The 15,358-nt window shown below is 32.3% G+C and overlaps 1 protein-coding gene across 9 annotated transcripts in view; it reads left to right on the forward strand.

The window, feature by feature from the left end:
• The window catches only part of CNOT4 (CCR4-NOT transcription complex subunit 4), a 127,213-nt gene that overhangs the window by 40,512 nt on the left and 71,343 nt on the right, over positions 1-15,358 (forward strand). For all 9 annotated transcript variants that reach the window (XM_039860852.1, XM_039860854.1, XM_039860861.1 and 6 more), the window contains one exon: positions 13,503-13,768. In XM_039860852.1, the coding sequence (XP_039716786.1) occupies positions 13,595-13,768 (174 nt within the window). In that variant the 5' untranslated portion in view covers positions 13,503-13,594. The remainder of the gene's footprint in view (positions 1-13,502; positions 13,769-15,358) is intronic.

A 15,358-nucleotide genomic window follows, 5' to 3' on the forward strand; every position in this document is an offset into this window, starting at 1 on the left:
AAGTAATCTTCTAAAAGCTTTATGTATATTCTCATTTATTTTTTAATTGAATTATTTCTTTAATTTTTTGCAGAGGTTCTTCAGGACTTGAGATATGAGTCTTTTGTCAGCAATATATAATTTGGCACTCACATTTAACTTTGCGATTCATCTGAAATTAATTATTTATATGCTGTTAGGTAGAGGTTTACTTTTTTTTCCACATGATATTCAATTGCTTCAATATCATGTATAGAAAAGACCTTTTTCTTCATTGTCCAAAAATTAAGTACCCCAAATACTAGTACTGTTTTAATTACTGTAACTTTATAAGTTTTGAAGTCTGCTTGTGTAAGTTCTCCAACTTTGTTCTTCAAAATTGCTTGAGTAGTCTTAAGTCCTTTACATTACCATATAAATTTTAGAGTCAGCTTGCCAATTTCTGTTTTTTAAAAGCCTATTTGGATTTTGATTCAGATTGCATTGGATATATACATTAATTTGAGGACAATTGATATCTTAAAAATATCAAATTTTCAATTCATAAACATGTATCTCTACATATATTGAGGTCTTTGATTTCTCTCTGCACTATTTTGTGATTTAATGTAGATGTATTTCCTATCTGTTGTTAAATTTATTCCTAGGTATTTGATGTTTTATTTGATCTTATTGTAAATGATGCTGTGGTTTTACTTTCTGTCTCCATTGTATGTTACTAATATTTAGAAATACAGTGAATTTTTGTATATTAGTTTTGTATCCATTGATCTTGCTGAACTAAATTCACTTAGTAGTTCCAGCAGTTTTTTTATTCCTTTGGATATTCTACATATGAAGTCGTGTCATATACAAATAGAGGCTAGTTCTTTATAAGTCTTTATGTCTTTATTAATACTATTTTTTGTCTTACTGTACTGGCTAGGACTTCCAGTAAAATGTTGAATAGATAAATTGAGAGCAGATAGTAAGTATTTATCATCAGGTATAATGTTAGCTATAGGCTTTTTATAGATACTCCTTACCAAGTTGGGGAAGTTACCTTTTATTTCTAATTTGCTGAGAGTTTTTATCATAAATAGGTGTTAAATTTTGTCAAATACTTTTTTTGCATCTTCTGAGATTATCATGATTCTGTTTTATTCTCTTAACAATGAATTTTACTGACAGATTTTTGAATGTTAAATCAACTTTGCATTCCTGAGATAGTAACAATCACAGGATAATTTCCTGGAATATATTTGCTGTGTTTTGTTTGTTAATTTTTAAAGGATTTTTGTATCTATGTTCCTGAAGGTTTTGTTCAGTAATTTTCTTTTCTTGTAATGTTTTTTTGTCAGTTTATAATAACAGAATATGCTATCTCATAAAATGCCTTTGGAAGTGTTTCCTCTTCTACTCTTCTCTAAAAGAGCTTCTCTAAGTTTGGTATTATTTATTTTCTGAATATTTGGAGGATTCACCCATGAAATCATCTGGGAAGGTTTTAAAATATAAATTAAACTACATTAACATATAAATGGCAGTCTAGATTTTCTGTTTTTTCTTGGGTCAGATTTAGAAATTTGTGTTTTTTTCCAGAATCTAGGTGTTTCCTTTTAAATTTATTGCTTATAATAATCTTATTTATGTTTTTACTATTTATGGTATTGGCAATAACATTCTCTTTTCATTACGATATTGATCATTTGTGTTTGTCTTCTATATAGTCTATTTTGAATTCCTCTTTACATATGATACTGTTTAACTTTTAAATTTGATTTGATGTTGGTTCAACTTCTGGAATAATTTTAATAATAATGATAGTCAGCATTCTGTGTTGCTCCTGATTTTAGTGAGAATTCCTTTAATGTTACCATATTGCAGCATAATATTTTTATTCCTAGTTTATTAAGAGATTTTGTAAGGACAAGATATTGGGTTTAATTAAATGACTACTTAGTTTTTTTTTTTTGAGATGGACAGTTTTTTGTTTTGATTTTTGAGGTGATAAATAATTTTCTAATTTGAAGTCCTTGTGCTTCTGGGAAGATTCTACTTAGTTTAATATTGTGGAATTTGGTTTTGTTGATCTTGTATTTTGGATTTTTATATTTATGATCTGTAGGTTTCTTTATGCAGATTTTGGCATTTAGTTTATGATCTAGTTCCCTCTTTTATCCCTCTCTCTCCCTATTTTTCTCCCTCTTCCTCCTCTACAATTATTAAGCACCTACTAAGTACAGAGCACTTTATACTTATCCCCCTTTCTTACCGGAAGGCTAACATATTTATTAGTCTTTGTTAGGAGACATAATCTTATAAAATTAATTTTGCTACTTGAGCAGATTTTTTTCACTTAGAAAGTTGTAGTCTGGGTTGTTGCTCAGACATTTCAGACTAGTTAGTCCTTCTATGGTTCTTAGTTTGATATAGATTTTTTGCTTGGTTAATGTAGTCATGTATACTCCTATTGCTTTAAAGCAGGATTTTCTCTTTTAAAAAATTTCTATTTTGTACATTAAAGTTTTTAGAGCATTGCAGGTATTATTTACCATAATTTGCCTAGTCACAAAATATTGGTGAAATAAGTGCTAAAGTTGTAGCCACTATCAAAGTTTATACACTTTTACATGTGGTTAAGTGTAGTCACCTAGTTTACACTTATCTATAGCATGTTATTATGCAAACATAGTATCACCAGCCTCATTCTTAAAGCCACTCCCCATTAATAGATACACAGTAGTTTTTACAGTAATTTTAATGGAAGGTAATGGTTGCTATTTAATAAATACTATAATAGATTGGAAAAATGATGGGATGGGGGGAGATTGTAACTGGGCAACTAAGTAGTGACTTAATGTTTTAATGTTTTATTTTGTTCATTTTCTTTTTTATTCCCTTTCTCTTTCCATCCCTCAACACCATTGTTCATAAACTGTTTTCTCTTTAATTAAACCCAGCTGCTTTGTGATACCAAACTCATTAGTCTACCTTTGCCTATTCTTCTTTCTTGTTAAAACTTAACTTAGACTCTCATAGTTTTTTTATTTCACTTCCATGCCTTTACTTTCTCTGCTTTTGCATCTTTCATTATTCATAGTTCATTGTTATTACTCCTTTTTGCACCCCAACCGAATTTCTATGAAATACGAAACTGTACCGGGTTCTAAACTTGGGAGTAATTTTCTCATTCTTTGTATTTTTATATACAAATAGTGTGATTATTTAGAAATTTACTTAGGCCCCAAACATCAGGAACATTTTGTAAATATTTAATAAACGTTGATTAACATCATTGGAGACAGTTCTACACACTTTAACATGTATTATTCAGAGTGGTCTTGGTGTTATTGTAATTGTCATATGGCAGGTAAGTATTTTATGCCAGTATTTCTCAGGTACTGTATTTCCGAAATTTTGTCTAATTGGGAAACAAGCCTGTATCCACAAATTACTTCAAATTTGTGAAATTTTATAGTAAGAGTTTGAAGATACAGAAAGAATTTTTTAATAACTTAAAACAGTGCTGGTAGTTTCTTTCTTATTACATGCCAAGGCCAACTCAGTAGGGCCAGTAAAAATAGAAGCTTAGAGAGAAACCATTTGCCTAATACAATACTAAAAAGATTTTCTCAGGGAGAAGGAGATTTGTCAAGAGAAATAGATTTGTCTATTTTTTTTCTTTTTTCTAGGAGACATCAACTTGAAATAAGTCCAAGATTGAAGACTCATGCTCAGATTTGTGAGGTTTCCATGTTAGTTTAGAGCAGGGGTCTTTGCTACTTGTTTTTGTAAGGCTTCAAGGAATGGTTTTTACATTTTGAAGTAGTTGTAAAAATAATAAAAATAAGACTGTTTTGTGATATGAGAAAATTAATTCAAATTTCAAAGTTCATAAATAAAATTTTATTGGAACACAGCCACACTCATTTATTTATATATCGTTGTAAGTGCCTTTGCATTTCAGCATCACGCTTGAGTAATTGCTAGTCTGTATGGCCCACAAAGGGTAAAAGATTTAGTATTTAGCTCTTTACAAAAAATATTTGCTGACCCCTAATTTTGAGCCTCTCCTCTTCGTGAGTGTTACATTTTTTAATGGGGCTTTTAGTTTCTAAGATGGCAGTGGTATGGATGAGTTAATATATTTTCCATTCTGCAATCAAGGAAACAGTGTTCTTCATTGTCTCAGAGTTTGCATGTATGTATGTTTTAGTTATTTTTTTAACTGGTAGGCTTAAATTCCACAAAACCATTTAAAGTAGATAATTATTTAAATAGACCATTTTGGCTGCAAACAATGAATATAATGTTCTTTCTAAATTTCTTCACTTGTAATTGATCATCGACTTTTAGAGTATGTGTACAGAATATACATGTGCAATTTAAAGATTAATAATACAGCACATTGGAGACACAGCCTTTGAGTTGGTTGAATAGATTTGTATTTCTATATAGATTTAAAATTTTTTTCATATAATTCTTTCTCGGGTGGGTGATGACTTACATGTTTTACTATTGTAATCAAGCTAATGCCATGTAACAATGGTCTTTTATTGCTTATAAAATGTTTTATTATTTAAAACATTCTGACACATGCATTCTCTTGGACACATTCCACAGAAATACAGTTAGGTTAACATTTTCTGCTTGAAACTATTTCATAAGAATGAACTAGTTGTACATGTAACAGAGAATTCTGAACTGTGTTCTACTTTTACATGGCTTTGTAGTGCAAAACTGTTACCATTCTAATTTTACGGAGTCACAATAGAAGCAAGACACATATGGAGATTAGAGAGGAACAAATCCAATTGAAACATTAATTTTTGTCTTGTTTTTATAGGGGAATCAATAGCTATTATTTCTGTATCTTAGGCCCCTTATAAGTCTTTATTATTAACTTTTAATTTTATTCCAGATGGGCTACATGGTAATGTATTTAGAAGTCAAATATATAATATTGACAATTGTAGGGAATATTCATATATAACCTCAATTCCTGTATTTGTTTAGCATTAATGTTTAAAATCCACTTTTTTTCCCATTTAAAAATCACTTTTTAACCAGATATCTCTTATCTTTCCTCCTTCATGAACCTTATCTCACTCTACCCATCCATGTCCACCCAGCCAAAAAAAATGGAAAGGACGTCCTTCTTTATTAGTCAGTGCTTGCTATAAAGCAGAGAGACCAAAGTAGTGGTAGGATGAAAGAACTTAGGGATGGATGAATTGAGACTGATCTCTTGGTGGAAAAGGAGCATTTGATTGGCAGAATGTGATCTGGGATGAGAATTTAGGAGGCTGTAGAATGTGAGATTTGGCTGAAGAAGAGGTCACACTTAGCTATGCTAATAAACATGAATTTTTTATTATTATTATTAATACCAAGAGGATGAGACTAGCCCTTGCATTTTAATTTAGTATTTCTCTTTGGATTAATTTTTTCTATATTGTCTGTTACTACTAGTATACTGTATATTAATATACAGAAGCATCTCTAAAAGTACTACTATTTAAGTCCAGAGTGACTACGAGGGTAGTAAACTTTTGATATCTGGATGTATTTGTTTCATATAGGCCTCTGGGTCAGTCCTTAAAAACTTTAAAGTAAGCATACCTTTCTACCATGTACTTTCCCCCAGATAGATGTTTTTTTATTTTTCTTTCTGAATTGAAAACACACTGACATATAAGAGACTCCTGTGGACAATCTGTACAAGTATGGTAGAAAACTAATTAGTATACTAATTAGTCTCTGCTTTGATTTTGTGTCATTTGATTTTATCTTATTAATAATAACTTCATCAGGCTTAGCCTTTAATTTTTTAAACGCTTAGCCTTCTTCTGAGAGCATGAAGCTGATAGGAAACATGTTGATGCTGATTTTCTAATTATACGTTCAAAAGTTTTTTCATCTCATCACTTTATTCTGTTTTTGTTAATTGTATTTGTTTTTAACTAATTTAAAACAATTTTTCCATTATAAATGTAAATGTTCATTTTCTAAAAATTGGGAAATAGAGGAAAATAAAAGGAAGAAAAGAAACTGCTCATAGCCGCCCTACTAAGTGACAAACTGCTATTTTGGTGTGTTTCCTTTGAATCCCTCTTCTATGTATCCCACCCCCCAGTTCCGAGAACCTATAATTTGCTCTATACATTTGCCAGTGGTACAGTGTTGAACACAATAGATGTAGTCTTTGCACTCAAAAGATTCAAAGTTTAATATCCTTAAAAAGTTATTTTTAAAAATTAATTGGCCATTATAGAAGAGATGCATAATCATAGACAAGGCTCAAGTTTCCAATTCATTCCATTTCCTTCATTGTTTTCCTAGATATAACCATTGTTACCAGCTTATTTATAATTTTTCTATGGTTTTGCACATATAATTATATTTGTGTATATAGAGGACATATGGTTTATTTTTTAGTGTAAAAACCGTTATACAGTACCTTTAAATAGCTTTTTTCATTCAATATGTTTTACAGATCCACTGTGGTCTTTATTTTTTTTAACGCCTGCAGCACCTGGTATTCCTCGGTGTTCTCCCATTCAAGTACTAACCAGGCCAGACCTTGCTTAGCTTCCAAGATCAGATGAGATCACGTTCAGAGTAGCATGGCCATAGACCACTGTGGTCTTTTAAACTGCTATATAGTATTTTATTGATATACCATAATTTTATCGTTTCCTATTGATGGTAGTTTTCTGATTTTTTATTATTAAAAACAGTGATGGAACTGTTTGTACATGCCTCCTCATTAAAATGTGCATCTGTTTCTCTAAGGAAGATAATCAGGAAGTGAAATTAGTAGATCATAGAAAGTATGTGATTACCCTTGAAATCGTATCACTCATATTGCTCTGAAAGTTGAACCTTATAACAATTTATCTTATATCACTCCTCTCCCAACTTACATGTCATTATTGTTTAACATTTTATTTTATCCTTGTTAAGTCTAATAAATTATTTTATATAGAAGTATGTAATTCAGTTTACATACCTTTTTACCATATTCTTTCCTCACTATTCCTTTAATTTCTCATTGTCCTGAGTTCATTTCCCTTCATCCTGAAGCACATCCTCGCAAATTCCTTTAGTGGATGTCTCTTACTGGGCTCTATTTTTGTCTATTTGTTTTAATTTTTAATTTAGCCTCATGCTTTTATCAATTATTTTTAGCTTTTTATCATGGACATTTTAAAGTATACATGAAAGTAGACTAAATAGTATACTGAAACCCAACTATTTTCATCCCTCTATTTCTGTAGTTATGGACACTTTGCTATTGTAGTTTCATCTCTTCCACATTCTGTTTCCTTTCCTGCTGAAATGTATCATGAAGTCTGTAAATACTTCAGAATGTATCTCCTATAGAAGAACTTAAAAAAAAAACCCACAATACTCCTATTATAATTAACAATAATTTCTTAATATCTGATATCTAGTCCATGTGAAAAATCTCAGTTATCACAAAAAATGTTATTTTATGATTTTACTCTCACTCTTAAGGGTTATTGTTTTCTAGGCACATAGTTGTGGGTTGACAGTAATTTTCTTTCAGTATCTTGAATGTCTGTCTTTCCCTCTGGCTTTAGTTGTTGCTGTTAAGTTTGCTGTAATTCTAATTATTCTATTGGATGAAAGGTCATTTTTAAGTTATCTGCTTTTAAGATTCCGATTGCCTTTAGTATTCTGCAGTTTTACTATCTTGTGTCTGATGGGTTTGTTGATCTTGGGCATATGTGCTTTCTGGGTCTGGAGATCATTTCTAACCATTCTGGGAAATCTGCAGCTATTGCCTTTTTCTTTTAAGACTGAAAAAAATAAGAAACATATTCAGAAACATAAAATGTGTATGTGTAAAACATGCACTGTTTGATTATAAAGCAAACATCTTTGTAACAATGTCCTAGGTTAAAAATAGTATATTTAAGTACCTCAGAATACTCCCTCACTCCCACTATACTTCTGGTTCATAGCTCTATTTCACCTAGAGGCATTCACTATCCTGATATTTGTCACCTTATATGCATCCCTAAAATACAGTTTTCTTTTATCTGCTGAAATTTCTATGACCACAATTATTTTCTTTGCTTCCTTTGTATAGCATTATGTTTCTGAGGTTGATGTATGTTGTTGTGTAGCTATAGTTCTTAATTTTCATACAGCCATTATTTAAATATTTTTTATTCCCCTTCCCTTCCCATCCCGTCCCATCCCATCCCGTATTCCTATTTCGTGTATGTTGATGCAGTTACTGGTGTTTTGCATTTCTGAAACTTTGTTCATTTTTCTTCATTCTTTTTTCTCTCTGTTCTTTGGACTATATAATCTCTGTGATGTTTCACTAGATCATTCTTTTCTAGTTGAAATATCCTGTTGAGCCCCTATAGTGACTTTATTTCAGTTGTACTTTCCAACTCCAGAATTTACATTTGGTTCTCTCTCTCCTTTCTCTCTCCCTTTTTTTTTTTTGAATATCTGTCTCTTTATTGAAATTCTCTATTCGATGTGACATTGTCATCATACATTCCTTTACTGCTTTAATCATGGTTTCCTTTAGTTCTTTGGACATATTTTAAATAGTTTCTTTGAAGTCTTTGTTAAATCCAACATCTGGTGGCTCTCAGAGGCAGTTTCTGTTGCCTTCTTGGTGTACATGTGTTATACTTTTCTATTTCTTTGCATGGCTTGTAATTTCTGATTGGAAACTGGACAATTTATATATACTATTTTAGCAGCTGTAGGTAGTGGTCTTCTCTCACCCTTCCCAGGGCTTATTACTGTTGTTTGCCTATTTATTTAGTGATTGGGTGGATTATTTTAGTGAAGTCTATTTCTCTTTTGCAGGGTTAAACATCTGGTGGTGTTTCTGGGGGGTGTAGATTTGGTTATGCCCACATGCACCCTGGGATGACAGTATTTTTGGCAGGACTCTCTTTCATTCTCTCTTTCCTTGACCACACCCACATGTTAAGTTCTACTAATTTCTAGCTGATTGCTTTCCTGTTTTCCTTAATGCCCTAGGACATAAATTGCTTCTCAGCTTGATCCAAAAAATTTTGACCTCACTTGTCGGGGACAGTTCTTGAGGTCAGAGCTTTGAAATTTGTTCTGACTCCAGGAGAGCTCATCCTAGCTGCTACTCCTTCATTCTCCTTTTTCTCTCCTGAAAACTAGCTCCTTTACAGTTCAACCTGTATCTGAATCTCCTCCCAGTTGCCTTTTATCACAGCCTTTTTGGTTTTTGAAGTTGCCCTTAGGCATGAACTTCACACTCTGTTTAATATTAAGTCTGTTCCTTTGGAAGAGATTTAGAGCTGTTTTAAGGCCTACTTCACCTTCCTGGCAACATCTCTGGCTCTGGAGTTAGATAGTGGGGATAGTGTTATGCTTTTCTCTTATTGCGACACCCCCAGTTTAGTAACTGAGCATTTCTTGGAAGGGTGTACAATAACCTCAGGTCTTCTTGTCTTGCCTTTCCTGGGGTGGAACCTCTGCTTTATGAAGTAGATAAGTGGAGCGCAGTCTAGATCCTAGGATTTTCAGCATACAGCAGCAACACAGGGCCTCTTTTCCATGAGTGGCATTTGGGTGAAAGAGGGGAGCCCCCATCCATTGGCTGCTCTTACTTAGGAGCACAGTTTTAGGTTGTGGAACTTAGCTTTGGCATCAGGTAGCTATAGGCAGGATGAGAAATGCTGACTGATGTCTTGTGCCCCTTCTGGCAAGGTAGTTCTCTGACTGGTAGCAGTGGTGACAGGGCACCCTGTGTTATTGACTGTACCAATCTGGAGTGAAGTTTCAGTTTCGCTGAGCTAAGAAGGGAGAGGGAAGGAGAGAAGAAACAGGTTTTGGTTTAAATACCATATAGTCTTGCTCTTTTTCCTGAATGTTAGTAGATTTTCTTGAATAAATGTTTCTTCAATTGCCTTATGTCCTTAGGATCATTTCCAGATACATTAAATAGCTGGTTTTAAATAATTTTCACCAGTTTTGCTGTGGAGTGGTTTCATGCAGTCCTTACACTCTCATGCTGAAAGTGGAACCCAGAGAGATCTTTTAAATATAAGTCAAGCCCTTGCCAGTCTGATGTTTAAACATGTCTGGTCCTCTTCATTTAGAACAACCAAAGTCGTTCTAGTGGCTTATGATGAATCCGTACAAGATCTTGGACCCCGACATCTCTGACCTTATCTCAAACTGTTCTTCCCCCTCCTTCCTTATTCCACTCGGAATTTCCTCCTCTTCAAACATTTCAAGCATGTTCTCTCCTTGGGGCCTTGCTACTGACTTCATGCTAGGTCTGTTAAGGTGTAGTTAAGGTGTTTGGAAGGGAGAGAGTTTATTTCAAAGCTTATTTTAAAAGCTTTTTTCAGTGGATTTACATAAAGGAAATTTCTCTACTTGAAATTTCGTTAAATTTTGTGTCTCAGCATTTTTCAAATGAGTAAATTGAATCCTAGAGCTTTTGACTGTCTTATCCAAAATCGTACAGCTACTTAGTAGAAGAGATGAGGCAGAAGTCAGCTCTTTTACTTCGTATTCCAGCATTCTAGCACATCAGACTTCCCTCCTACATCTTACCAGTTGTGTGATTACATTGGGCAACTGGCTTGCATGGCGTCTCTCCACAGTGCTAGAACTGTACAGAATGTACTTGGTTTTGTATTAATTGTCTTAAGGGATTTCTCGCTGTTTTGTCCTTTTTCCTCCCTTTCAACTGGAAGATTCATCCTCTTGCAAACTTTTTTAAAATTAAAAGACAGAACTAATCAAAATGCAGAACCTCAATATGTCATTTTTAGTTTATAGTAACTTTCTAGAAAGCTTTTCAATTCATAAACCCTTTTGTATTGTTTTCTTTCCAGCATCCCATAAATTACTTCACTAAAACTTTAATAAGCTGTAGTTTTGAAAATAATGTCTTATTAATCGAAAGTATATTAGAAATATAGACAGCACTCCTTGATTATTTTAGTTTAGTTTTCTGTTGGTAGAACCAGTGTTTGAGAATGTATTTTCTACAGGTACAGTTTTTGGATATTCAGGCTGGAGGAGCCATTAGATCAGCTCTAAACCCTCATTTTACACATGAGAGAACTGACAGTGGCAAATCTGGGTCTGCAAACCAAGTGCCTGGATTGTTTATAAATACATAGCTCATTTTTCTTTTTAAAAATTTTATTTTGCAATGATTTTTCTTCTCATTGTTAACAAGTCACATTTAATTTTCCTAAATGAGAAAAAAATAATTTCCTCTTTTTTTTAAGTTGGCCATTTGAATTGCAAAAATAATGCTTATAACAATTCAGATAATTCACAATTTTCAAAAATAAAATTAATAGTCTACCTCTATTTTGTCTTTCGTTATACGGTAACACTTTGGTGTATAACCTTTTATATGCTTTTTTTTTTTAAGAGAAACAAATCAATATGTACACATAGAGGGTTTATATAATTATATGAAATTGTGTATTTATTATTCTCCAACTTGCTTTTGAAAATTAAAAAACACTATATAATAGACATCTTCCGATTCAACACACACATCTACCTTATGGCTATATCATTTTTTACTTAGAGTTCACAACTAATTGTTTGCAGTTTTCTATTTGTATGAACAGTGCTGCAAAACATAGCAAAGTGCTTGTTGTACACATGTAAGTATTTATGTAGGATAGATTCTTAGGGGTATAAGGAGTGGTTGAGAGCACAGATTCTGGAGCTAAGACTTCCTGGAATGCATTTAGGCTGCACCGCTTAATAGATGTGCACCTTAAGGGAAGATATTCTTTGTGCTCCCATTTCCTCTTTTCAGTGAGGAACTTAAATCAGTGATAATCTCTCTTTGTGGGGAGACTAATTTCTTTGACAGCCTGGTGGGGAAAAATGCTCCCACTGTTTACTACCTAAGGAAGTCGATCACCTTTTCATGTGCTGTAATCATTTATAATTCTTCTGTGAATTACTCATCATATTCTGTTTTCATTTTTTCTTTTGACTTATTTGCTTTTTCAATATTGCTTTGTACGGTTTCTTTATATATTCTGGACACTATCTCTTTATTATATGTAGTGAATATATCCTTTACCCTGTTTCTTGCCTTTAATTTTGTTTGTTCTCGCCTCCCCTCCTCCCCCATATTGCTAAATCAGTTATGTTTCTTTTAGGGCTTCTGAATTTGTTTTTGCTTAGGAATACCTTCTGTATCCCAAGATTTGAAAAATTCTTTTTTCTTTTTCTAACACTTTATTAATTTCAATATATAGCTCTTTAGAAAGATCATTTGGATTTATTTTGATTGCAGTGTGAGATATGTACTGTTTTTTTCTTAAAGTAGATCCACTGGTATGCTTTAATTGCTTATAAATTGGTCCATCCTTGCCATATTGATTTGTAATGTCACTTTTACCAAATATTAAATCTCATAAATTTATGGTTCTGTTTCTAGATTATTTAGTTTCTTTGATCTTTAGTCTATATTTGTATCAATATCAAATTATTTAAATTATTGTATCTTTGTATTACGGTGTAATATCTGACAGCTGAAATCCCCACAATTCCCCCTCCACACTAGAAGTGTCAAAGCAATTCTCATGCATTTATTACTCTTTCATGTAAACTTCAGAATAATTTTGTCAAATTATTTTTTTAAAAACTAATTTTGATAGGGATTACACTGAGTTATATTTTGGAGGCTATCGTTTTTTTTAAACCTAAAATAGTGACTCTAGCCTAAGGTTTTAATTTAACAGTGACTTTAACCTAAATTGTTACCTAAAAAGTTTCAACTCTCTATAATCTAAAAAAATAAATTATTTAATTTTTTAAAAGACTTTGGGATATAGAAGTCTACTTTGTCTCTTCCCCTTTCCTGTTTCTTGTAGGCTTTTGTAGCATCACCATAGGACTATTTTTGTTTAATATGTGCTTATTTTCCTGGAAGTTTTCATTGGCATATTAATATATATTTAATTGTAAACCATTAGGTTCTGTGGCATTTTTTTTTTTTTCCAGCGCTAGCCCATGTTTTCTTTGGTGACGGTTTTAATATTAGCACATAATTGTAGATGACTGAAACCTCTGTTTTTCATTAGGTTTATTTTATAAATTGTGGTATGTTTTGGAATACTATCATACTCCTTTAGTAAAGTGTCATTATTATTGCTAGCTTATAGATCAAAGATAAGACAGGTCAGAGTGTGTATGGAGGTTGAAGATGCTTCTGTATGTTACATATTCCCCTAAAAAATGCTATGATTAGTACTAGGTTAATACTAAATGTTTTTATCTAGAAAAAGGAAGTCTTTTGTCTTTCTGTTGAATCCAAAAAGTTAATAATGCAAGGCTTTTTATCTTGACATGCAAAAAAATTCAGAATTCCATTCTGAAATCTGTTCTGAGATGATAGCAAAAATTGGTCTGATTAATGTTTTCAGTTTTTTTGATGAAATGCTTTTTGATTGTTGAAAATGCCATTTTTTTTCTGCATTAGTAAACAGTATATCTTGTTTCTTGTCATGCAGGTCTTTGAAGTTCTACATTTTAATTCTCAGTGCTGAACTTCTTTCTCCCTTAAATTATTATAAACTTTTGCTGCTGTTTAATAAACGTGAAGATGTCTCGCAGTCCCGATGCGAAGGAAGACCCTGTGGAATGTCCTCTTTGCATGGAGCCCTTGGAGATAGATGATATCAATTTTTTCCCTTGCACCTGTGGCTACCAGATTTGCCGATTTTGTTGGCATCGAATCCGCACTGATGAAAATGGGCTTTGTCCTGCGTGTAGAAAGGTAAATACTCCAAAATAACTTCGTGTACAATGTTTTTTGCCCATGCACATGAGTAAGTAGATTTAAAAGACTCTGTAAATCTTAAGTGAGATTATGTGTAACATTTTATTTTGATATAATAAAGTGGAAAGAACACTGCCCCTAAGGAGTCATTGTCAAGAGTTCGCTTTGTTGTTGTTAACTAAGTATATGACCTTGGTGAAGTAACTTGCCCTTCAGTTTTCTTATCTGAGGAGATTAACATGGTCAATGGTGTTGGCTGTTTAAAAGGATTAGAAGTTGAGAGGCAAAGAATTTAGATAGGGTATACAATTAGAAAAACACATTCAGTATTACATCTGGGGGGGAGAAATTTACTTTAATTTTCTAGTACCAAGTAGAAGTTTTGATATTTGCTAAAACAGGTCATGAGTTAAAATGACAGAAATTCTGTTTCAAAAGGTAATAGTTACTCGTTTATTGAGTCCTTACAACAGTTCTAGGCTGATAACGCCGTCACCATTGTACACATAAGAGAACTGGACCTTTGAAGAAACTTGTCCACAGGCATCAACTAGTGAGTAGTAGGTTTGGGATTCAAATATGTCTTTTGAGTCCCTTCTAACTCAAAAAAAAGCTATGATTTTAAATATTTTCTGGATTTTGTTGTTTTGGTAAGCAGGTACAACAATTAGATATAGTGAATGATCTAGTAGGGTGAATAGGATTGCTGCATTTCTATTTTTGAAGGACTTTATTTGTGACTTTAAGGGCTTAATGCAAATATCTATCTTTTGCCTTTTCTTTAATGTCTGTGTGTATGATTTCAATCTTCTTTTTCATTTACCCATTTTAAGGAGCTCTTATGTTCATTACTTTCAAATTTTGAGAAAGTAGAAATGTATTTTAGATACCTAGATTACTTTTTAAAATTTTATCTTTCAACTTCCTTTCCAGAGGCAATTATATCTCATTGTTCAGTTTTTAAAAATCTAGTAGGCATATGATGTATAGTACATGAATGAAAAATGGTTAGATCTACTTAACCGTTAATTAATATAGTTTTTATATATAGTATATATGACATATAATAGATATTTATAATGCATATTTAATATATATATTTTTAACTTTTTATATAGTTGATTCAGTTTAAAAATGTGAATGCAAATGTGTAAATGAAATCCTTAACATTAGGTTTGGTCACAATCGATAATAAATTTGAGTTAATCGATCTGAAACAGTAAGTCATGTTTTAAAAATTGGTTCCTGGTCATTCCATAAGAAGATAATCGTATTGAAGTATTTTGTTGAAAGTAGTGACTTTCAGGATAGCCCAAGAGTAAGGCTTGTGAATTTCATCGACTTCATGAAGTTTATCTCTTCTTTTTTTTCCTTTGGAGTGTTATGAAGTAGAGTCTTAATAAAAAGACCAATTGTTAAATTGTCATTAGAGAAAAATCATTTGGGGAAATGGCAAATTCATTTCAGTTTTAAGGGATTACCTAGAATCTCCTCAAATTCTTAGAAAGTGGAGAAAAACAAAAAATTTAAAGATATAAACAAAACAAAATAACTTCAGCAAAGCTGTTTATCTGTAAAAGGGCTCCT

This window comes from Pteropus medius, unplaced genomic scaffold (genome assembly GCF_902729225.1).
Source record: "Pteropus medius unplaced genomic scaffold, Ma_sr-lr_union100, whole genome shotgun sequence".
Lineage (NCBI taxonomy): Eukaryota > Metazoa > Chordata > Mammalia > Chiroptera > Pteropodidae > Pteropus > Pteropus medius.